Below are 26,000 nucleotides of genomic sequence, written 5' to 3' on the forward strand. Positions count from 1 at the left end.
AGTTTACAAGAAAACTATCACTTCCCCAGATTTTAAGTGTTCAGACAATACTTTCTCTACTTTTAAGAATTAACCAAGGAAAAAATAAATTAAAATAAAGGAATTAACCAAAGAAAGGTTTGTTCTTAAGGGGGGATCAGTTATTCAGCCATCCCTTTCCCATTTCTGTCTCTCCCCACCACTATCCTCACCCCAATATACATATACATATACACACACACACACGCACACGCACATGCACACACTGGCAGGATATCATCTACGTAATAGAGCCTGAAAAAACACCTTCGTTCTCCCAGATATAGTCTATACATGAAAAAAAACCCTTAAAATATTAATGAGTATTGTAGAGATCTACAGTGTTTTGAGAAAATTACACACATAATATATTAAGATGTGTATTTTGTTGGACAACTATTGATGGTTGAGCATTGTTAAAACAAAACATAACTAAAGACATCATTTTCTGGATGAATTTCTTGAGGAACGTTTGGAATTGCTGGTGTCTCTGGTTCTTCTGCTTTGGGTTTTTCTCTCACTTCTGTAAAATAAAATATGAAAATAGGTTCAATAAATGGTATTGAAACAATCGACTACCTAGAGAAAAAAAACGCTCTACCTCATACCTTGCACAGAAGCAAATTTCAGATGAATTAAAGATTTAAATATTAAAATACCATAAGTGTTGTAGGAACAATAAAATGTTTTTTATAATCTTAGGATTAGAAAGGCCTTTCTAAGCAGAACACAGATCAGAAACCATAAAGGAAAAGAATGACTGGTTTGAATAACTAAATATTAAAATCATGATAGTTTTGAATAAATAAAAATTAAAAATTGGGGCGCCTGGGTGTCTCAGTCATTAAGCGTCTGCCTTCGGCTCAGATCATGATCCCAGGGTCCTGGGATCGAGCCCCACATCGGGTTCCTTGCTCAGCGGGAAGCCTGCTTCTCCCTCTCCCACTCCCCGTGCTGTGTTCCCTCTCTCGCTGTCTCTCTTTCTGTCAAAAAATAAATAAAATCTTTAAATAAATAAATAAATAAATAAAATCTTATCATGTAGATGACAAAAACCACTATAAATAGTTAAACCAAAAACAACAGGGAAAATATTTATAACTTATATGTAGGTGAAAGCTTAATAACTATTATATAGGGATTTTTAAAATCAATCCAAAAAAATCAAATTTAAAATGGAACAGGAATTCGAACAGGCAAGTCTCAAAAGAAAAAATTCAAATTTATAACAGTCATGAAATTCAAATTCATGATAATACTAATGCCTAGTAGCAGTAGTCATTTAAAAAGTGGAAATTGAAACAATTCGGTTGTTTGGTTTTGGTTTTTTTTAACCTAACATATAGGAAAAGGTTTTTTATTTTTATTTTTTTTAAAGATTTATTTATTTTAGAGAAGGGGGGGCAAGAGCGGGGGAAGCGGCAGAGGGAGAGGGAGAGAGAATCCTCAAGCAGGCTCCCTGCTGAGCGCAGACCCTGACGTGGGACTCGATCCTAGGACCCTGACATCATGACCTGAGCCAAAATCAAGTCAGACATTTAACCAAAGGAGCCACCCAGGCGCCCCAGGAAAGTTTTTTAAATGTAATCATATGAAGTATTGGCAAGGGCCTAGAGGAAAGACACATATAAGCTCTTGGTTTGTGTGGGTTGCTACAATATTTGTGGAGGTTAGTCTGACTGAATGTATCCAAACATTAAATGTGGGTACACTTTGGCCCAGCATTTCAATTTCTAGGGATTTATCCAAAGAATATAATCAGACAAACTTAAGCTTCCAGTGCCTCAGTTTCCTTATCTATGAAATGGGGATAATATTGTTTTTCTATTAGGGCTTTTAACATTGAATAAAATAATTCACACAAAAGGTTTAATAGTTTCTGGCACATAGAAAGTGCCCAATAAATGTTACTTCCAATGATGTTCATTGAACACTGTTATAATAGTAAAACTTGGCAGCCATAAATGTTCATCATTTCAAAGATTGGTTGAACAAATTATTGCACATATAACACCATATCATACAACTGTTATGAAAGATGTCATTAAGATGGCCATGATATATATTGTATGTGAAAAAATGCAGGTTACACAATAGGATGTATTCTACTGTCTCACTTGTTAAAACAAAGGAAAACAACCTTCCGGATGAGGATCAGAGATAGGAGATGGTATTAGAGTGGACTTACTCTATATTCACTTACATATTGCTCTCATTTATCATAATGAACATTCCTAATTCATTATTATTAATATTTTCTAATCAGTAAAAAGGGTACATATTTCCATTCGTTTGGCCAGACAAAACCTCGAAACAAGAAAAGCATGAATTAATTTCCCACATTAACCTTGGCAAGAATGAACCTCTTAGAACGGTGCCCTGTGTGGATGAGAGCTGCTTCTCCCACAGGGGCTCCTGTCGGCGCAGGCCCATGCTTCACCTGTCTGCTTTTTACTCTAATTTTTTCAAGGTATTTCTTCAAAACCTGTACCTGTGGGAACCCAACTAACCCCATGCTTTTGTTGCACTCATCTTTTAGGAACAAGAACAAATAAGCTACCAGAGGGATTTCTTTAGAAAACAATTCCCTGGGGAGAACTCTGGTCTGGTAGATTCAGCCCTTACACTATCTACGGTATTGTACAAAGGGAATCGAGGTTCTCGCTTAAGTCAAACTGAAGAAAGATCACATTATCTTAAAAGTGTTATGCTTAGGAGAAAGCTTTTCAGGAACAGACATTGAAATAGAGAGGGGTTTTGGCAAACCTGATAAATCCTACAAAAATGAGTTCCTCGGTAACAGGATCATATTTTGTACCTTTATAACTCCCTTGGTACCTTGTACCCTGAACTTACTTGCTTTTAGTTTGCTGGGGAATTTTCATTCTCAAGAAAAACTGTATTCCTGAAGCTTTCTTGTTAATTTAAACTTGATTGTTCTTTAAAATATTTTGTACATAATTCATCTTATGTTGGGTTCATTTCACTTCACTGGCTAAAGCTTCCCAGAACGGAAAGTATGTCAAATACCTACTATACACACTTATATTTTCAATTATTTTCTTTTAATTCTTCATAAATGTGCCAAACAGACATTGGTTGGGGGAAAAACATTTTTTACTTGAAACTAGCTAATGACATTAATGATATCCTTTGCGATAACGGGAGATACTCTACGATTGTTAGAGGAGGCTATAAATCACCACTCTGAGGGAGATGTATCTATGTTAGTGCTCTAATTATAAATGGGGAACAAAACCCCATTAAGTGGCAGTGTCACTGACTTATCCCAATAAAACACCCTACCTCGAGGAAAAGTATAAACATCCTTAGCATCCTCCTGGTGTGCTTGGGGCCCACCTGTTTCTTGGTATGGTTCTGGGAAGCATTCTTCAGGCAGATCCTTATTTTTATATGCCTTAGTAGAAAGATCTTCAGGCCCAGGTGTTTCTTGGTATATTTCAGGTGAACAATCCTCAGGCCCAGGTGTTTCTTGGTATATTTCAGGTGAACAGTCCTCAGGCCCAGGTGTTTCTTGGTATATTTCAGGTGAACAGTCCTCAGGCCCAGGTGTTTCTTGGTATATTTCAGGTGAACAGTCCTCAGGCCCAGGTGTTTCTTGACATATTTCAGGTGGATATTCCTCAGGAGCAGGCATTTCTTGGACTGTGTTATGAGAGGATGCTTTAGGCACAGCAATTTCTTTATATGTTTCATAAGAGAAGTGTTCAGGTTCAACTGTTTCTTGGTGTGTTTTTGTAGAAAGGTCTTTAGGCACAACTATTTCTTCTGTCTTAGGAAAGAAGCTTTCAACCTCAGCCATTCCTTGATCTGGTTCAGAATTGTATTCCTCAGGCTCAGCTCTTTTTTGGTATGTTTCAAGAGCATACCCTTTAGGCACACCTGGTTTGGGGAATGCTTCAAGAGAGCATCCTTTCAGGTCAGCCATGTCTTCAGGTGTTTTAGAAGGAAGGACTTGGACTACAGCTGTTTCTTGGCACATTTTAGGAAAGAGGGCTTCAGGTTCAGCCGTATCAAGGCACAATCCGGAAGGATGGTTTTGAAATACAGCTGTTCCTTGGCACATTGTGAGAGAGAGGGCTTCAGGTTCAGCCATATCTGGACACGTTTTAGAAGGATGGCCTTGACGTACAGCCATTTCTTGGCATATTTTAGGAGAGAGGGCTTCAGGTTCAGCCACATCTTGGCATGTTTCAGAAGGATGGTTTTGTACCACTGTTTCTTGTAACTCAGAAGAATTTTCCTGATGTATAATGCTTTCTTGATCCACTGCAGAAAATTGTCTCTCAAGCACAACTTTTTTGGGAGAGGCTACCAGAGACAGCACTTCAGTTATACTCCTAGGCGGTTCAGTTTCTTTCTCCATAGGTGCCAGTGCTTTCTCCATCATGTCCTTTTTAAATTGTGACTGAGGGTCCTCCTTCAGTTCTGTATTTTGTTGTCTCTTTCTGCCTCTTTTATTTCCTTTTCCTGTCCTTCGCCGCTTGTATTTTTTCTCTCTGTGGAAGATCAGAATTAGTGTCAGCAACGGGGCTACAGGATTGGAAGAAATGCTTTGCGGTAACAGCCCCAGGTCTCCTGCTGCCTGCCGTGTTGCAAGACCATGAACAAATCGCTTAATCTCTCTAGGCCTCCACCTCCTTGTTTGTAAAATGAAGGAGTAGTGCTAGATGTTCTCCATTGTCAGGAGATGAAATGTCCCTCGGGGACTTTTTATCTCTGACACCTGGCTCACACAGAATCTTCTTGGTGAGTGTAGAGCGCATGTGTGTGTTTGAGAGCATACACTTAAAGATTGGTTATGGGAAACGTATAACTCATGTTATAAAAGAATAGATTGGCATGCTGGTTTATACAGTAATCTCTTTGGGTCTAGTCTGTGTGAGTTAGTCCCACTATGCCTTGGGCAAACGGATACAATTGTGTTTCTAGATCTGCAATCCAGGCACAGCTCCTTGTCTGTGCAGCCTGTAGACAGAAGATGTATATCTAATTGCTTATCTAATTCAGCATCCTGTGTACAGAATCCTAAATAGCCACGATACATGTCAAATGAGATGTACTGTAAGCTGGGTCAAAACCTGCAAAACCATTTCTGGAAGTAAAGAAGCCTGGTGGAAAGGCATGAGTGGCCATATTATACCTACTCCAAATTAATAGCTAGATGAAGGATCTAAAAGATAAAAGGATACGCATGGAAACTGCGGCCAATGACAAGTTGTTAGGTACTGCCACCATAACCAAATACAGATGGCTAATGCAGATGGGCTGGGGGCTTGGGGGAGGAAGAGGTACTATAAATAAACATTTCATCATTTTTCTAAACCTATTGAAATTCTGTTCCAGGCTACCTGCTCTGTGGAACCTTTTCTTAGAGATCACAGGCTGAAATGCTCTCCTTGCTCAGGATTTATGATGAGGGTCATGCTTTTAGGTGAGGAACACAGCCTGCCTCAGACTCTCATTACTTCTGGGGGAATATTCTTATAGTAAATATTCGTATTTCTTTTAGCAAACTAGATAAAACCAGTGCTCTTATGTTTCTGCAGTGCTCGTAATTCCTTTCACACTTAAATGGGTACCCTATTCTACTTTTGTTTATGTTTGAAGATTTCCATAGTTAAATTTTTTTTAAAGGTTGCCTCACAAAAACCAGTTTGAAATCAATTTAAAAAGTTACATATGTAATAAGACAGTCAAAAATAAGTATTAAAATAATATAGAAGAAAATGTTGTGTAAAAATGATAGGCTGACACTTCAGCATTTTAGAGTTTCATTCCAAGTAACAAAGGACACAAGATAATTTATAAAGTCTTTGTTGTCAGATTTTTAAAAGATGGTGTATGTGACTTTTTCGGGAAACACTTACTTCATCCTAGATATTAAATCCTAAATAATTTGTTAGGTAGATCTCTATCTGAGGGATTCTGAGTTATGTTCCATGTTCTTCATGGTAGTTTTTCAAAAGATGCAAATATATCTATGTGGCCTAAAATTTAATCCAGACTCTGTCACTGATCAGCTATGTGATCATGGACAAGTCATTTAAACTCTCTGTGCCGTGGTTTCTTCATAGGTAAAATGGAGTAAATGGTATCTGTCCAACTTCAGGTGGTTGTTGAAAGAATTGCATATAATAAGGGCGCCTGGGTAGCTCAGTGGGTTAAGTATCCAGTGCTTGGTTTTGGCTCAGGTCATAATCTCAGGGTCCTGAGATTGAGCCCCATGTTGAGTTCCCTGCTCAGCAGGGAGTCTGCTTCCCCTCACCTGTTCCCTCCACTCATGCACTCTCTCTCTAAAAGTAAATAAATTAATTTAAAAAAAAGAATTGCAGGGGCGCCTGGGTGGCTCAGTTGGTTAAGCGACTGCCTTCGGCTCAGGTCATGATCCTGGAGTCCCTGGATCGAGTCACGCATCAGGCTCCCAGCTCAGCGAGGAGCCTGCTTCTCCCTCTAACCCTCCCCCCTCTCATGTACTCTCTCTCTCTCATTCTCACTCTCTCTAATAAATAAATAAATCTTAAAAAAAAAAGAATTGCATATAATAACTTGGATGAATGAATTATTCAACTATAAATTAGTATTCATATCAATACAGGAAGCACAGGGCTTCCTATGAGCCAGGCACTGTTTTGAGCAATTTACTTATTCTGTTATCTCGTATAATCTTCACATCATCCACTTATGAGGCAGATACTATTATTATCTCCATTTTGCAGATGACAAAACCGAGGCACTTTCTTGTTCAAGGCCAATTGGCTAGAAGTGGGGGAGCCACGCTTCAAATCTAGTCATTCTGGCTTTAACAGCCAGGGCTCTCAGCCATTACACTCCCCTGCTTCTCTCTGGAACCAATAAGGTTTCACTGTGTGGTATGTTGTAGTAAGAACAGCCCTCAGTATTATAGAGATGTGTCACAAGAGCATGGCCAGCCAGCTGCCAAGAGGCTCACCAAGGTGTCATCTACTTCAGTGACTTTTTCAGCCTTGCCCCCGCCCCAACCCAGCAAGCTCAGAAATCCAATTCTATCAGCACACTGAGACTGACTCCATTTATCAGGGATAGAACTCATCAACCAGCTCAGAGAGACTAATATTAAACCTAAAGACCAATTTTTAAGTGAACAGTGAGAAAAGCAGAGTCACATAGCGCAGGATGTTTGGACTAACAGATGAATGTAATTCTTTCTCTGTAGCAAGTATTTGAGAAGCCAAGTAATGATCAGAACATTGCTTGGAGAGTATGGAATTAGGGGAGCTAATAGGATATTCTTCAATAGAGTCACCCGCCACAGGACTCGAGTATAGAAGTTTCTGCTATAACATAATATAACGTAATTCCTGGAAAACCTTTCTTCAAAATCATACACTAAAAGTACAGTGCTTGTGGGGAAAAATAGAGTTAAGGCAAATGACTCAAATCCTGTGCAACTTTTTTTTTATTAAGTAGGCCCAATGCAGGGCTTGAACCCTCAACCCTGAGATCAAGACCTGAGCCAGATCAGAAGTTGGGGGCTTAACCGACTGAGCCATGGAGGCACCCCCTGTGCAACTTTTTAACACTAACAAAAACAATAATGGGTACCCGGGAGATAAATTGAGTAGTACAGACAGGCAGCTTACCCTGGCTGGAGGCTGCCTGGGGCATTGCAAAAATACACAAAACAACTGTGTAAATGCAGGCTTTCAGCTGCTGAGATCATGCAAAAGCTGGTGGTGCTCTGAGCCAGCAGGGCTGCCCTTGGGCTGGGCACAGGGCTTGGGCAAGTGCAACCTACATGTGGAGAGCTGTGCAGGGCCAGTCCTGTCCTCTGGGGAAGGAGCCTTGGAGACAGGCTGAAAAGGACCCTGCTTATGCAGCAGCCAAGCTGAAGGCTTTTCCCTTTCCCACCAAAGGTTTTAATTGCATTCCCTTTTGACTAGGAAAAATCTCGAACCAATACAACTTCTATATTATACTGACATCATTCTCCTATTTACCAATCACATGTGAGCTGATTGGTGCTGGAGCAGAATAGCTGGTAACTCAGTCCACTGGGGTGATAGGTGCCCTTTCTCCAGAAAAGTGCTAAAACTTCTAGGTTGTACTTTTTTTTAAACGATGCCTGGAAATATGTATACCTATTTTATCTTTGCCATCGAAAGAAACATTTTTGCAGCAATGAAGAAATGCAAATCTAACTGCTAATTTAACAACAACAACAACAATAATAATAATACAAGAGTGTTTAGATGAGTGGTTCTCAACTGGGGGCAATTTTGCCCCTTCATCACCCCCCTCCCCATGTCCCATGCCAGGAGACATTTGACAATGTCTGGAAACATTTTTGATTGTCACAATGTGGGTGGGGGAGTGCTATTACTTTCTAGCTGCCAGAGATGCTGCTAAACACCTACAATGCACAGAACAGCCTCCCACACAAAGAATTATCCTGCCCACAGCATCAATAGTGCCCAGGTTGAGATACTCTGGCTTAGATGGGTGTTGCACGTTGGCTCCTTGGACTCCCTATTTCTATCTCCAAGCATCTCCAAGTACCTCTGTTTTCATACTCCTATTCTAAATGGATGCACTTAGAAGCTGCCTCATTTATAATCATGGTCTTGTACTCCCCTCCCTGAGATTACATACAGGTGACTTTGCTTGGAGATTTAAAAACTCCTAAACTCTTCCATCACTTATTTCCATGGTTTACTCCATGGAGAGTTAACGCACTCATTCAATTAGGATTTTACTAATTGAAAGCGTGGAAAACTAACTTGAAGTTCTCCTCAAAGTTATCTCCTGCTCCCAAAAAGATGCTTCTATGTTTATATCACCAGAGTAATAGAACACCAGACCTCTCTACAATATAATTCAACTGCCTGGGGCTTTTATTTAAAAAGAACAGGAATAGGGATGCCTAGGTGGCTCAGTCAGTTAAGCATTTGCCTTCAGCTCAGGTCATGATCCCAGGGTTCTGGGATCGAGTCCCGCATCGGGCTCCTTGCTCAACAGGGAGCCTGCTTCTCCCTCTGCCTGCCACTCCCCCTGCTTGTGCTCTCTCTCTCTCTCTGACAAATAAGTAAATAAAATCTTTTAAAAAAAATAAAAAGAACAGGAATAAAATTCTGTTCCAACCCCTTTACTAGCTACGTACTTTAGGCAAGAGATTTAACCTTTGAAGACTTGGTTCCTTTTTTTTTTTTTTTTTTGTAAAATAGGGATAACAGCTTCCAATTTATGGGATTGTTGGAAAGATAAACATAGTATGTAAAAGCACTCAGCACTACTTGACCCACAGCATATACTTGACAAATATCAGTTCCTTTTCCCTTGCAATGATACTATACCCAAAATGCCATTGCAAATTTTGCTTCTCTTGTGCTTCAGCTTTTCTTTTTCTGAGTTGCTCTCTGTTTCGCAAATTCCAAGTTCCAATGACTTCTGTAGGATCAAAATGGAAGTTAGAGGATGCGTGATAAATTGTGGCATTCATCAGCAAGAGTCCTATGGCAGAGTGGTAGAACCCCTATACTAGGTGTCTGTTTTGTTCCTAGCTTTGGGGGGACAGGGACCATATCTTATTTATCCTTGCACCTCCAAAGAATGCCTAGCAACAAACACTCAGTAGACATTTTTAAACGAAAGGGTCAGTACATAAGTGTACTATCAACCCATTGATTTCTTCAAAATAATTTTACATATTATAGTAACATAAAAGAAAAAAATTAGCCATGTTCTGCCATCCTTAACATTATAACCCATTTTCATTTTATTTCTCATACCCATCTAGCCCACATATTACACAAATTTGTAATGATAGCATACTATATATCATTATTAATCTAACATTATGTCAGATATATTTTCTATGAGATAGTCCTTATAACTTTAATCAAGTTGATGTATTCCTGTTTGCCCAGTCATTCCACTTGTATTGGTTGTTGCCAATTTTAAGGGTTGTGTTTTTTTTTTTTTTGCCATTGTAGATCAAATTATAAGAATATTCATGCATACAGCTTTTTTCCTTTTGAATTTTTTTCCTTAGGATGATGTTTCTCCAAGTTCTTTGGAAAGTTATCAAAAAAAAGGTTCTGTTGACTTTTTGTTTTTTTGTGAAAAGTTAATGGGTCTTCTTAGAGCCTGCAAAGTGATTACAAACTTGCACTGAGATCCCCAAGAGCCAGAGCATGCCCTTGGACCACAGCACCTTTTGTTCTTAGGACAGAAGTTCTTATGGTGAACTTAGATGGAAGAAGAATATTATACCTTTATTTTTACCTATGTCTAATTAAATTTCCTTCAATTATGAATGTAGGTGACAAACCACAGCAATTTTTGTGCAGTAAGTGACTTTGTCACCAAAAGCAGATTTTTTTCATATTACAATACAGTTGTTTCAGATACCTTAAAATATAATTTATTTGAGATAATATATTTGATTTGATACAATGGTTTTAGACCCACCTTAATATAATCTTGTTATTTAATACATCCGTAAATAAGCATATATATTGTTGTATCACAATTTTTCATTTTGATAACTGTATTATACAGTTGTTTCCTTTGGAATCCTATCAATTTTATGTATTTAAAATATTTATTTTAAAAAGGGGTCTAAAGGTTCATCAGAATGCCAAAGGGATCCATGGCACAAAAAAGTTTTAAAAACTGTCTCAAGGCCTAGGGTTCTGCAAAAAACGTTTTGAGAAATGCCACTTTAGGACAGACTCAAAACTAAGATTAGTGAGTCAGATGAGTAAGCGACTATTACAGATGTGGTAATAGGTAGACCAGATCTCTTTCCAAAAATCATACCAAATTTACATTACCATAGAAGTATAAGTGTGTACTTGTTTTACCACAACCAGCCAATACTGGGTATTTTCATTTTCTTTCACTTGAATATATTATTAATAATTTACTTGCTATCTCCTTGTGTTTCTCTGGCTTACTAGAATCAATGCACTAGAAGTCACCTCAGAAGGTATACAACCCCAATCCTTCCCATCTAAGGTTATGTGAACATACTCAATTATGTCCTTTTTTGGAGCCAGATTCATAAAAATTAGGAAAATAATCACAGCCTCAGTTCTTCCCAACAGTCACTAAGACATCTGAGTGGCCACTAGAGACCTCTCAAGATCTCTTTCATTACCTGGAACATGGTTCTCTTCTTGATGAGGATTAGGTGTCTGATGGAGTTTCAGGTGGGATTGGTCCTTTCCCAAATCCATCTTGCTGTAATACCTTCCTGCTATTTGGTCTGACTTCCACAAGTAACCTTTTTAAAAATACCAAAAGCACCTAACAGTTAAACACACACAGACACACAGGCACACAAATTTACTTGTCACTTAACTTCCCGCCTAAAAGTTTTATCTGGTTGGACCACAGCTGTTGGCTACTTCTACTTTCTTTATCACACTGCACAGGTATGAGTAGGGGGCATGATTGGTCCTACTATCCTCATCCTGTAGCATAGTTGCTAGTTATAGAGGGAGCCCCATGGCCACAGCCTGGCATGGCATAGCCTCTGGTAGAACAGCCATTTATTTCTGTCTGCCAAAAAGTACCTGAGTCTGATGGCCCTTTTTCCATATGGAAGTGACATAGTGTAGAAAGAACCCTAGGTCTAGGACCTAACCGGTCCATGTCCTAGAATAAGTCACCTCCCCTTTCTGTGACTCTTTCCTCATTTGCAAGGTGGGTAAATAATTCCTGACTTGCCCACCTCACACAGTTCTTGTGAAAAAGTGAAAATAATGAATGTGAACATTATGAAGATGTGAAATTAATCTTACATGATTTTCCTGCATATGGCATTCTTTTTACCTTGATCTGTTGCAAAATAATGAAAAGTCTTGCTGTAGATGCTGTGATATTTAGATGATAGACCCAAAGAACTAAATTAGGAATTCAAAGCAAATCTGAACCGTTTTCTGCTCACCTGATCATTGTCCAATGACTCAAAATAACTAGTGAAATCCACTGTTACTTGTCCAGGAAAGATCAGAAAGAATTTCTTAATGAAAATATGACCATGTTATGCCACAGAAATTAAGTTGAAACCAGAGGAATTACCCCATTTCCAGTTGGTCACCCCACTTGAGAAGGCAGGGAGGCACAGAGGACCATGACTGTTCAAGTAGGGAAGGACCACTGAACACACCTTGATCTGAGCAGCCCGTCTGTGAGAAATGCAGGATTAACAGTATTCTAGAGTCATAGATTGCATTGAAGAGAGTTTGAACTCCAGTGTTGCTTAGGCAGGTTAGATAGCCTAGGGGGGCCAATTGACCTATCTACACATGGGGACAATATCGGTATCGATCTCCTGGTGTTATTGGATTGGGCAGATTAAATCAAATAATCTGTATAAAACATTTTATATGTGGCTGGCATATTGAACTTGCTTAACAAGTATTAGCTGCTTTTATTAATAATAAAAATATAGTAACCAGATTTTGGTAAACCAAGTCATGGGGTTTTCTTTTTTAGACTTTATTATTTATTTATTTATTTGAGAGAGAGAGAGAGCACAAGTGGGCTGAGGGTTAGAGGGAGAAGCAGACTCCCTGCTGAGCAGGGAGCCCGATGCGGGACTCGATCCCAGGACCCTGAGATCTTCGACTGGAGTCAAAATCAGACAGTCAACTGACTGAGCCACCCAGGCATCCCCCAAGTCATAGTTTTAAATGCACTAAAGAAATGCAGGAAATCTGAAAAGAATCCTTTATAAAGAGAAAACCTTTAAAATGTGACTAGGTGCCCCCTACTTCTCTAGACTAGTAAGGCATTAGAAGTAGAAGGGCCCCCAAAACCATCTAGTTCCCTCCCCGCATTTTATATAGAGATAAACTGAGAGCCAAGGAGAGGTATGATTTACCTGCCCCAAATTTTCTTACTTATTGCCAACAGCACCTCTTACTGATTATAAGACAGGTTATCTCTTCAGGCTTGATCTTGCCTGGGTATGAAAATGTATGTGTAGTATGAATGGATGAGAGAAGCAAGTTTTTCAAACACTGGAAAATATTGAGAATTACATAACAAACACCCATATACCCAGCACCCAGACTTAATGTGATTTTCAGTCACCAGATCCTAATGCTTTAGCTTTAAGTTTCTCAGTTCTCCAGTCTTTCCCATAAGAAAAGATCTAAAAACTCATAACCTCAGAGACTCTCTCTTCAAAGGAGTCCTGGAGGGAATGGAAGGTGTAATTTGCAATTTGCCTCTTGACAATTTCTGGATTTTCAGATATAGGGTTTAAAGAAATCAAATATAAATTCAAAAATTTTAAAGTAATATGTTGGCTAACTGAATAAAAAATTAAAAAAAAAATTTTAAGTAGTAGTGTTTATCATTTAAACTGGTATTTCAGGGCGTCTGGGTGGCTCAGTTGGTTAAGTGACTGCCTTCGGCTCAGGTCGTGATCCTGGAGTCCCAGGATTGAGTCCCGCATCGGGCTCCCTGCTCAGTGGGGAGTCTGCTTCTCCCTCTGACCCTCCTCCCTCTCATGCTCTCTGTCTCTCATTCTCTCTCTCTCAAAAAAAAAACAAAAACAAAAAACTGGTATTTCAAATATTGGTCCCTTTATTTGATGTTTTAATTCGTACTGGTTGTTTCTTATGATAGCTCAATAAAATAACCTCATAAAATATCTCTGGGGTACCTTACAGAAGATGCAGAAGTACTTTTTTTTTTATGTTAATCACCATACATTACATCATTAATTTTTGATGTAGTGTTCCATGATTCATTGTTTGCGTATAACACCCAGTGCTCCATGTGCAGAAGTACTTCTTAATTAGAATGATCCTTACTCAGGGCTAATTACATTCAGTTCAATGATTCGGCAAACCTTAGGGAATGGCACGTACTGTGCCAAATGTTGACCAAGACTGTCAGGACGCAAAGACCAACAGATGTAGTCCCTGAATTCTGGGCACCATATGCTCAAGATAGACATACACATCTTTATTGTAAGGAAATAATAGATTCTTTAGCCTGCTGCAGGCTTCCTAAGTTGATTCCACTCCTGCCTCATGTTCCCTTTATCTAGAAGCAGAATGTGGAGGGACTATGAGAGGGCGGGGTCTCAAGTTAACAGTAGTAGGGCCAATATTGGGTGGAGGGGGCCAGTGGAGGGACTTTGGAGCAAACTAGATTGGAAGTTGAGCAAGGTGTCTTTGATGTGATAAGCTGGCCAGAGCAGGAACTTGTCTGGGACAGAAGTAGCCACAGAGTAAGTTCAAAAGCCATAGTTCATTGTTCCTTCTCTCTGTAGAAAACTCTGGAGTCATTACCAGAATGTGAGATGTTAGCCATTAAAGGCTGGATATTTTTTAACAAATGCTGCCTGGTTCTAGAGTTACTGGCATATAAACACATGTGAAACCTCTCTCTAAGCGTCAAACTCTTAGGGGGTAGTCACCTCTCCTGACTCACCTTTCCAGCCCCACAGTGTAATCTAGTGAGAGGCTGTCACAGGAGCCCCCCATAAATGCCCACACTCCTATATGCGGGGCATGCAGCCTGTGAAAGTACTTTGTACACTCAGAGGACCTGACCTGGCTGTGACTTAATAATAGTAATCCCATTGTCTGTTCTAGAACTCTGCCTACTGTCCTTCACTGCACCGTCCTATGTGCTGGAGATATGGCAGCTAAAAGACAAAAGCCCCTGCCCGTACAGTCTATAGTCTAATGTGGAGAGAGAAACATTAAGCAAATTTTTAAAAAATATATCAGATGGTGATGAGTGTTTTGGAGAAAACTGAGCAGGGAACAATAAGCTAAGGAATGAGGGGAAGGTCGATGCTGGTTACTATTTAAATAGGGTGGTCAAGGAAGGCTTGATGGATAGCGTGACAGTTGAGCGGAACTGAAGGAGGGGCCAGCCAGGCTGATAGCTGGGAGGGGGCATTCCAGGCAAAGAGACATGGGCAAATGGCCTGCAGTGGTAGGAAATAGGTTCAGAGGGGTAAGTTTGTTGCATCCTGTAGGGATTTCTACTCTGATTGAGATGGATAGTCATGGGATGGTTTTGAAGAGAAGACTGATATGATCTGACTTATATATTTAAAGGATTATTCTGAATACTGTGTGGAAAATAGACTCAGCAATGGAGGAGGAGGCGGCGGAAGCAGGGAGACCAGTTAGAAGGGTCTTGCAATAATCCAAGTGAGCTGTGATTAAGCCTTGAACTGTGATGGGAGTGGTGGTGAAGTGTCAGATTCTGGAGTAGCTTCCAAGTTGGATATGGAATGAGAGATAGTCAAAGACTAAGACAAGGGTTTTGGTCTGAGCAACTGGAAGGATGGAGTTACCATTAATACATGAGGAAGGCTGGGAGGAGCAGGCTTGCAGAAGATGAGGAGTTTAGTTTGGGACATGCTAACGGATTAGGGAGGAAACAACAAAGGAACAGCCAGTGAAGCAGAGGAAAACCAGAAAAGTATAGTGTCCCAGAAGCCACGTGGAAAAGATGTTTCAAGGAGAAGGGAGTGATCAATTGTGTCAAATTTTACTAATAGGTAGAGTAGAAGAAGGATTGAGGGTTGTCTATTTCCTAACAATTCAATTAATTATAGATTGGAGCCCAGAGAGGTCATATAGGCAGGACGAAGCTACATGATTTGCAGGGCCCAGTGCACAATGAAGATGCACAGCTCCTCCTACAAAAATTAAGAATTTCAAGTCAAGGGGCACCAGGGTGGCTCAGTCAGTTAAGCGTCTGACTTCAGCTTAGGTCATGATCTGAGGGTCCTGGGATTGAGCCCCATGTCAGGCTCCACACTCAGCAGGGAGTCTGCTTGTCCCTCTGCCCCTCCTCTTGCTCATGCACTCTCTCAAAAAAAATAAAAATAAACTCTTAAAAAAAAGAATTTCAAGCCAACCACAGCAGAAAATTAAACCCAGCACAGGGCACTCCCTACTTTCACAAGTCTTTCACTGGATCCTTGCAGCAGACATAAAATAACTATTACCATTTTTCAGATCAAGATACTGGTGCTGAGTATCGAGTGATTTCGGGTCACAGAGCTAGAGTAAATCTGGAACCTGGGCCTTCAGCCTCCCAGTCTGGTTTTCTTCCTACAAGACCAAACCAGTTATTGAGGGAGAGAATGGCTTTTCTACCTCCTGACCCGTCTGGAGCAAGTTTAAATATTGAGGGCTTGTTCATGCATTTCAGAGGGCTGAATGAACCAGGCAGGTGTGGGAGGGAAGGAAACATGGCTAAGAGCTTCTGCCCTAGGGCTCTTATGATGGGGGTGAGCAGGGCACACAGGATACTTTTATCCCATCAAAAACATGATCTGACACAAGTGCTCCAAAGCTAATGTAGTTTTAGGCTATACTGATAATTATAGAGCCCCCACACCAGGGGGAGATCAGAGTCCTGCTACACTGTGGTTTGTCATGCCATACCTAGAGCATCATACTGTGAGGACCATGTGATTGATATTTGAGAATGTGTACGAAAAAGAGCAAAGGGTATGTAGCTGTACCATTTCCCGGCTGTGTAATTTGGGGCGAAATCGCTCAGTTCTTTCTAATCCTGGGCTTCTTCACTCGTAAAACAGGAAAAGTAAAACCTCACAGGGATTCTGCGAGAATGAAAGCGATCATGAGAGCTTTTTGTAGAATGAAAAGCCCTGTGCGGATAGGAGGTCCTAAACTTGGGCGGTGTTCATAGGTACTGTTGGAGTGGTCTAATGATGCACCAAGGCATTTTCCTGGAGTGCATTTGGGCACAAAAGTCAAGAAAGGGAAGATATCGTGCACTTATTTTTCTTAGTGTTCCTTCCTTGCTAAAATACTTTTCCAAAGCTTTTGAGTTCTTTTCAAAGAGCGGATCAAACTTTGTTTTCCTAAGGGGAGAGGGAGAGTTTCTGGTTTCCCTCTCTCACGGTCTGTGGATGCGTGATAAATGAGTTCTGTCTCTGCTAAAGCAGATGCTGCTGGACTCCTAGTGATAACATGGTCTATGGCTTTAGAACAGCGGCAACCTGCCTTTCAATCTAGTTTGTTGCAAATGTCCTCCTCTGGCCTCCTCCACCAATGTTTCTTTCTACTTCTTACTGTATAGCCAAACAGGCATCTCCGGATGAACTGTGAGTGGTCGTTCATCTGGGGAAGAACAATTCTGCTCCCACCTTGAGCCGCCATCACATCTCTATCCTTTCTTTTCCCAACTTCTTGAACTCCTACTGTACTCAGTTGACCTCCTTTCCCCCCACACCCCTTCTTCCTTCCTTCACACCTGCAGTCTAGTTTTTCTTTCCACATATTGTTCTCTCATCAGCAATACCTAGAGGCCAAGTCCAGTGGCCCCTCCGCAGTTCTCTCTCTCTCTGAGACTCACTCATGACCCCTCCCAGCACTTCCACCCCTCTTGAAGCCTGCTCTGGCTCTTGGCATCTGTGGGGATATGTTCTTCACCTCTCTCCCTCTTCCTCATCCTTCCTCACAGGCTTCTCTTTCACTTCCCTCGATGTGGGAGGTATTTCCCAAGGATGACTCCCTGATCTTTTCTCTGTATACTCCCACCCTTCCTAGATGGTTGATCCCCTGTATACCTTTAGTTATTACCTCTGTGCAGATATCTTCTAAATAAATATCAGTCTGAGTTCTAAGCTCACGTTTTCAAGAGTCTCTTGGATATCATTCATTACAGAATATCCCACTGCACCTCCAACTTAGCATAGCAAAAAGCAAATCTATCTGTCCCCTAAGGCCACTCTCCTCTGTGGTTTCTTTCTGTTAGAACAGTAGCGCCATGCTCCTGGTCATCTAGTTGGAAACCTTCACAGTTGTCTTGGCCTCTGCCTCCTCACTGCTTCTCACATCCAGATGGACACAGTTCTATGAGTTTCTTCTTCCCAGTGTCCCACATGTTCATTCCTTCTTATCCTTCCCCATGCTACCAGCCCAGAGAGGGACCTCAACTTCTCATTGGAAATACTGGAAAAGATTCCTAGGTGGTTTATCTGCTTCCCTTTTCCCTCACCATCCCCAGAGTGTCCTGCACAAACAGCTAGAACATTCCCCTTATGGCTGACTCTGAACTGGTCATTACCATGTGTAGAATACTGTATAGTCTCAGTAATACTTGCAGTCCAAAGACTAAATTTCTCAGCCTGGCCTTTAAAGCCAACTTTCCAATCTTCCCTCCCATTACTTTCCTGAAAATATCCAATATTCTAATTAAACAGTGCCATTTGTCTTCCCTGTTTGCCCTTGGCTCTCTCTGACACCCACAGTACCTTTATTCACACCTCCTGGCTGTTCAGTGCCCTTTCCTTGTGTCTGCCCATCCAGGTAGTGAGTGCCTCCATCACAAAGCCTTTGTTGATGATGATTATGATGATGATGATGATGATGATGATGATGATATATTAGCCACTTTACAAACACATAATAGGTACCTGATATATACATACATTATCCCATTTAGTCTGTCCAACTAATATTATCCATACTTCACTGATAAGGACATTATTGGTTTAAAGAGATTAGGTTATATCCCAAGATCACATAAGCTCATTAGTGATCAAAACCAAGGCCGTCTGTCTCTAAAGTTCAGATTTCACCATTCTGTTCTACTTCCTCTTCCTACCTAGAAGTGATCTCTCCCTTCCAAGCTATAATCACACTTAATTTGAGCTTCTTGTATGGTAAATATCACATAATATTTTTAATTTTATTGTTCACATGTATATATCTTTTCTACAGTATTCATTTGGCAAACATGTAATGAACATTTATTGCCAACATCTTCACTGAGAATTGGTGACAGAGAGAAGAATCAAACAAGAGTCCTTTCCCCCAAGAAACTCAGTCTGATTGAGGGCAAGAGATAACAAGTAAATCTGAATTAGAATATAACACAGTGTGGTAATTCTTTTTTTCACAGTGTGGTAATTTTAATATTGATATTTCCAAATGTTCTGAGAGTAGAGGTGGAGTACTAATTCTACTGCCATAGAAGCGGAAAGATAAGGATATTACATTGTGCGCACCATGGCTATAATTTTCATTTGTAACTGCCATGGAATGAATCTGCACTGGTCAACAAGTAGAATTGGGAAAATGAAGAGGTTTTATAGGTATGTAATAGTGTCTTGGGATTTTTTTCACTTTATAATGGTAGGGTTTCTCCCCTTTTATTCATTTCACAAAAATAATCATAATAATAACAAATGTTTATTGAGCACCTGCTTACCATACCCCAGGCACACTTCTAAGCATTTTATATATAATTCATTTAGTCTCTGCAACATCCTTTAAGGTAAGTAAGTATTGATATCCTTGTTTTATAGATGAAGAAACTGAAGGACAGGGGCGCCTGGGTGGCTCAGTCGGTTAAGCGTCTGCCTTCGGCTCAGGTCATGATCCTGGAGTCCCGGGATCGAGTCCCGCATCGGGGCTCCCTGCTTGGCGGGAAGCCTGCTTCTCCCTCTCCCACTCCCCTTGCTTGTGTTCTCTCTCTCGCTGTGTCTCTCTCTGTCAAATAAATAAATCTTTAAAAAAAAAAAAAAGAAACTGAAGGACAGGCATTGACCCTTTGCCATAAATCACCCACCTAGTAAGTGGCACAGCTGGGTGGTTTGGATATAGAAGATCATATACTTAATCTCCTTGTTCTCTTATCTCTTAATTCTACTTCTTTCATATGTAATAAAATAAGATAGCAATATATTTTCTTTTCCAATCCCCTCCCTCTCCTGGCTTCCCCTTTTTCCTCTCCCTTATACTTCTCCTCTTTTGGCCATTTGTTGACTCTTTATTCTACCCAAAACAATGCAGGGTGTTGGGGATACAAAGTAAAAAACAAAAACAGGGGCACCTGGGTGGCTCAGTCGTTAAGCGTCTGCCTTCGGCTCAGGTCATCAGGGGCACCTGGGTGGCTCAGTCGCTAAGCGTCTGCCTTCGGCTCAGGTCATGATCCCAGGGTCCTGGGATCGAGCCCCGCATCGGGCTCTCTGCTCAGCGGGGAGCCTGCTTCTCCCTCTCCTACTCTGCCTGCTTGTGTTCCCTCTCTCACTGTCTCTCTCTGTCAAATAAATAAATAAAATCTTTAAAAACAAAACCAAAAACAGCATACATAGAACAGCAAGAGAACACGGATGAGGGACACTAGCTAAGATGGAAAGAGAGGGACTTCTTTGAATAGATGATCTTTAGCTTAGTTTTGAAGGGTGAATAGGAATTAACTATTGCGACGCAGCAAAGCTAAGAGCAATAAACACAGGCTCTGGCGTCAGATCTAAGGTCATTCCCATCAGGTTGTGTGCAACCTAGGGAAAGTTATTTAAAATCTCCCGGCCTTCATCTCCTTGTATATGGAATGGGCATCATAACACCTACCTCTCATGACTACTATGGAAATTTAAAATGATGAATTATGGAAACCATCCAGCTCACAACCAACCTTAATGCGCTGGCTGTTATTATAATTGTTCATAATCTAATAATAAGTGAAACAGAACCACTAAATAGGAAAGCTGAGCAAGGCATTAGTCATTTTCTAGGTAAGAAAGCGGAGATCCAGAGGGAGGCCAGTGTCACACAGGCTTAGTGGCAGTTAGAACTGGAATCTGGATCCTTTAAGAGTTCTACCATTTTCCCTTCACTTTTCTGGTATTCTGAACTCTCCTGTCTACAAGTCAATCTATTTCATTCCCTCGTTTAATGAGTATTTTCCAAACTTTCCAATTGTTTACATTCCCTATTTGTGACTTTTGCCAGATTCTTGTAATAACGTCTTCTATATTATTATGTACTTAATATTTTTTCCTCAAATAAACTTATTTTACTGAAAGTATTTCAAACATTTTTTTTTAAGTAGGCTCCAGGCCCACTGTGGAGCCAAATGCAGGGCTTGAACTCACCATTCTGAGATCAAGACCTGAGTTGAGATCAAGAGTCGGATTTTTACTAAAAGTATTTCAAATGGAAATATTGTATCACCATTGTAAACAGAAAACCAATCACAGGCTTGTGCTATAATAAATTATATTTCATCTAAGGCACATTAAAATAAATACCAAACTATTTTTTAAATTTTATTATGTTATGTTAGTCACCATACAATACATCATTAGTTTTTGATGTGGTGATCCACGATCCATTGTTTTTGTATAACACCCAGTGCTCCATGCAGTACATTCCCTCCTTAATACCCATCACCAGGCTAACCCATCCCCCCACCCCCCTCCCCTCTATAATCCTCAGTTTGTTTCTCAGAGTCCATAGTCTCTCATGGTTCATCTCTCCCTCCGATTTCCGCCCCCTTCATTTTTCCCTTCCTTCTCCTAATGTCCTCCATGCTATTCCTTATGTTCCACAAATAAGTGAAACCATATGATAATTGACTTTCTCTGCTTGACTTATTTCACTTAGCATAATCTCCTCCAGTCCCATCCATGTTGATGTAAAAGTTGGGTATTCATCCTTCCTGATGGCTCAGTAATATTCCATTGTATATATGGACCACATCTTCTTTATCCATTCATCTGTTGAAGGGCATCTCGGCTTTTTCCACAGTTTGGCTATTGCGGACATGGCTGCTATGAACATTGGGGTGCATATGGCCCTTCTTTTCACTACATCTGTGTCTTTGGGGTAAATACCCAGGAATGCAATTGCTGGGTCATAAGGTAGCTCTATTTTAAAATTTTTGAGGAACCTCCACATTGTTTTCCAAAGTGGCTGTACCAACTTGCATTCCCACCAACAGTGTAAGAGGGTTCCCCTTTCTCCACATCCTCCCCAACATTTGTTGTTTCTTTCCCTGTCCATTTTTGTCATTCTAACTGGTGTAAGGTGGTATCTCAATGTGGTTTTGATTTGAATTTCCCTGATGGCTAATGATGATGAATATTTTTTCATGTGTCTAGTAGCCATTTGTATGTCTTCTTCAGAGAAGTGTCTTTTCATATCTTCTGTCCATTTTTTGACTTGATTATCTGTTTTTTGGGGTGTTGAGTTTGAGAAGTTCTTTATAGATCTTGGATACCAGCCCTTTATCTGTAGTGTCATTTGCAAATATCTTCTCCCATTTTGTGGGTTGCCTCTTTGTTTTGTTGACTGTTTCCTTTGCTGTGCAGAAGCTTTTTATCTTGATGAAGTCCCAAAAGTTCATTTTTGCTTTTGTTTCACTAGTCTTTTGGAGATGTATCTTGAAAGATGTTGCTGTGGGCGATGTCAAAGAGGTTACTGCCTATGTTCTCCTCTAGGATTTTGATGGATTCCTGTCTCACATTGAGGTCTTTCATCCATTTTGAGTTTATCTTTGTGTATGGTGTTAGAGAATGGTCGCGTTTCATTCTTCTGCATGTGGCTGTCCAATTTTCCCAGCACCATTTATTGAAGAGACTTTATTCCATTGCATGTTTTTTTCCTGCTTTGTCGAAGACTATTTGACCATAGAGTTGAGGGTCCATTTCTGGGTTCTCTATTCTGTTCCATTGGTCTGTATGTCTGTTTTTGTGCCAGTACCATGCTGTCTTGGTGATCACTGCTTTGTAATATAGCTTGAAATCGGGCAACGTGATGCCCTCAGCTCTGTTTTTCTTTTTCAACATTTCCTTGGTGATTCGGGGTCTTTTCTGATTCCACACAAATTTTAGGATTGTTTGTTCCAGCACTTTGAAAAATGTCATTGGAATTTTGATCGGGATGGCATTGAAGGTATAGATTGCTCTGGGTAGTATAGACATTTTAACAATGTTTATTCTTCTGATCCATGAGCATGGAATATTTTTCCATCTTTTTGTGTCTTCTTCAATTTCTTTCATGAGTGTTCTGTAGTTCCTAGAGTATAGATTCTTTATTTCTTTGGTTAGGTTTATTCTGAGGTATCTTATGGTTTTTGGTGCTATTGTAAATGGAATAGTTTCTCTAATTTCTCTTTCTACAGTTGCGTTGTTAGTGTATAAGAAAGCAACTGATTTCTGTGCCTTGATTTTGTATCCTGCCACATTACTGAATTGCTGGATGAGTTCTAGTAATTTGGGGGTGGAGTCTTTTGGGTTTTCCACATAAAGTATCATGTCGTCTGCGAAAAGAGAGAGTTTGACTTCTTCTTTGCCAATCTGAATACCTTTTATTTCTTTTTGTTGTCTGATTGCTGTTGCTAGCACTTCTAGTACTATGTTGGACAGTAGTGGTGAGAGTGGGCATCCTTGACGTGTTCCTGATCTTAAGGGAAAGGCTCTCAGTTGTTCCCCACTGAGGATGATATTTGCTGTGGGTTTTTCATAGATGGATTTTATAAATAAATAACAAACTATTAAAATAAAAGACATTTCATCTAATTATCTGAACTTCCCCAAGTGGAATGCATACTACATCTTGGGAAATGCTGGCCCATGTAATTAATCAGTGAACTCTTCATTTCACAGAACGTCTAAATCATGTCCAAATCTATCCTAAAGCCAAACTGCCCTTTGTAGTGGTTTGGTTTATAACTCAAAAGGAACAGAGCAAAAGACTCACCTCACTCCTTCTGGCCTGCTACTGTCCCACTATTATTCATATCAGCTACTCTCATTGGCGTCTCTAGTTGAACACTGGCCTCTCCTGTTTTTGCTGTTTCTTCATCCCCTAGAGTTTTAGCTATTCTGGCATAGAATATATACAGAAACTAACATGATGCTTTAGTTCCGTTTATTTGGAAATTTCAACCCCTGCTTCCAGCAGATTCTATCCCCTGGACTTGGAATTTAGAGTTCAAGTAACCTAGATCAGCCCCTGCCCTAAAGGGACCACTGCTGACAAATTGCAACCTTCCGAATGGTTCAGCACCCACCACCACCACCCACCCCACCCTACATGAAGGCCCTGCACCAGCGTGCTTTCAGTAAATAGACATCATCTGCACCAATTGAGGTAGAGGTGGCTCTGGCTAGAACTGCTGCCACTAGGTGGACATACATGGCAATTGCACCATTCTCACCCGCCAACTAAGAGCTTTGGCTCTAGCGCTTTCTCTTGGAGGCAGCGTGCCTTGCTCCCTCATTTTCTGACACTCTGTTCCTCCTCTCCCCAAGCCCCCTCCTCTGGGTGAGTTAGCACTGGGGATGTTTGCATACCAAACACTTAGCTAATTGATATTCTGTCACAATCTGCTCAACAAATGTTAGGCTTTTTTTGTTTTGTGTGTGTGTATGCGTGTGTGCGTGTGCATGTGTGTGTGTGTGTGTGTGTGTTTAGTGACATGTTGGTTGTATTTTTAGCTAGGTTGGGGAAGGAAGAGAAGGAGTTACTCTAGCAGGCAGAAAATGTATTGCCAGGTCTTTCTTGCCTGGCATTCTCTTAAGTGGCTGTGAGTGCCTTTAACAGATGGAGTTCAGGATATGCTCAGCTCTGATTTTATCAGCACATATCCTGGGCAAGTTCAACGTGAGGATGAAGACTTCCTTTGTGCTTCTTTATGTGTTGTCTTGTCACCCTTCATTGTTAGTACTCTCATCTCATTTCCTTAAAATGAGCCATTTGTATGTCTTCTGTGTGGGAGTCACGTAACAGTGACACTCCACTGAAAAGAGGGTGACAGGCCTGGCCCAGCCCAAGGTAGTGAGCCCTCCAAGCCCCCCGACCCCCGTCAGCAGGAAGCACATCTTATTCTTACATGTAAGAGGCAGAATGTTCTTGGTCATCAAGAGAGACATTAAAACAAACCCAGACAGAATAGCCATCCTCCAAGACTGCCAGCAACACCCAGAATTGCCCATAACTCTTCTATCTGAAATAGGAGCCATGTGTTATTATTGATAGAGCCTTTATCATTAAAGTTGGACATTGCACCTCACTTCTCAGGAAACATTAACTCAAAGGAACAACTACCACCCTGAACAGCGGGTAGAGCCTGGACTCTTGGATCAGAAGATAAATAGGGTATCTATTTCCACAGAACTGCTATTAGCTTCTGTTTTCACCCAGTCCAGATGGGTGTACAATACTTCGTTCTCATGAAGGAGACTGGGGAGAACCTTGTCAGACAGAATGTAAATAACTTCATCTGTCCATCCAATGAAGGCAGACTTTCCTTTCTAGAAAACCACACACCTAGTCTGACTTATGGAAACCTCCATTCCCATAGCCCACTACCAAATATGGCACCAAAATGGATTTAGTCATCTCTCTGAGAGGAAAGAATAGAGTGGACCTTCACTAATCCAGGCAATTTAATTCCCCTTTAATGGGAATTAAATTAAGATCTCAATAATACATGATGACAGTTCTGCTTTCTAGTCTTATATAGAAATTATGCCTCTAGCGCTAAATCCTAGTTATCTCTGACAGAGGAAGTGAACCATTGATCAAGTAATAGAGTTGCTATGTTGTAAGGAGTAGAAGGAGTGGAAAGAAGAGATTGATGGCCAGGTGATGAAATAAGTAAGTACTGGGTGTGAGACTTCTTGGTAAGTCAGACAGGGATGCCAGTCTGGAAAGGAGAGCTATGTATGTATTTTGGGAATTACAAGGGAGCTCAGAATTGTACTTAATGGAGTTACATGAACCTGGGACACGGTAAGCACTAAATTTCACAGAATCTCATAGCTGGAAGAAATCTTTAATGTCATCTGGTCCCATTTCCCAAGACATGCCTGAAAGCCCTCTACAGACTCAGTTTACTAGAAAATGTTTCTGATTTTAAGCATTTTGTTAAAGAAACCCAGCAGATGGGATGCCTGTGTGGCTCAATCAGTTGGGCGTCTGCCTTCGGCTCAGGTCATGTTCCCAGGGTCCTGGGATCGAGCCCCACATCAGGCTCCCTGCTCAGTGGGGAGCCTGCTTCTCCCTCTCCCTCTGCCCCTCCCCCTGCTGTGCTCTCTCTCCCTCTCTCTCTCTCTGTCAAATAAATAAATAAAATCTTCCAAAAAAAATTTAGGGCGCCTGGGTGGCTCAGTTGGTTAAGCGACTGCCTTCGGCTCAGGTCATGATCCTGGAGTCCCGGGATCG

General features: G+C 40.7%; 1 protein-coding gene across 1 annotated transcript in view; it reads right to left on the minus strand.

Annotated features, from left to right (window-relative positions):
- Nucleotides 1-385: 385 nt before the first annotated feature.
- Nucleotides 386-26,000, minus strand: part of HEMGN (hemogen) — a 61,632-nt gene continuing 36,017 nt past the window's right edge. Inside the window, exons 2-5 of the mRNA XM_054509319.1 lie at nucleotides 11,180-11,305; nucleotides 9,372-9,465; nucleotides 3,325-4,538; nucleotides 386-541 (exon numbers count right to left, since the gene is read on the minus strand). Coding sequence (XP_054365294.1) covers nucleotides 435-541; nucleotides 3,325-4,538; nucleotides 9,372-9,465; nucleotides 11,180-11,258 — 1,494 coding nt within the window. The 5' untranslated portion in view covers nucleotides 11,259-11,305 and the 3' untranslated portion in view covers nucleotides 386-434. The remainder of the gene's footprint in view (nucleotides 542-3,324; nucleotides 4,539-9,371; nucleotides 9,466-11,179; nucleotides 11,306-26,000) is intronic.

The sequence above is a fragment of the Mirounga angustirostris genome, unplaced genomic scaffold (assembly GCF_029215605.1).
Source record: "Mirounga angustirostris isolate CCGP_5_RB_7025 unplaced genomic scaffold, mMirAng1.0.hap1 SCAF_15, whole genome shotgun sequence".
Lineage (NCBI taxonomy): Eukaryota > Metazoa > Chordata > Mammalia > Carnivora > Phocidae > Mirounga > Mirounga angustirostris.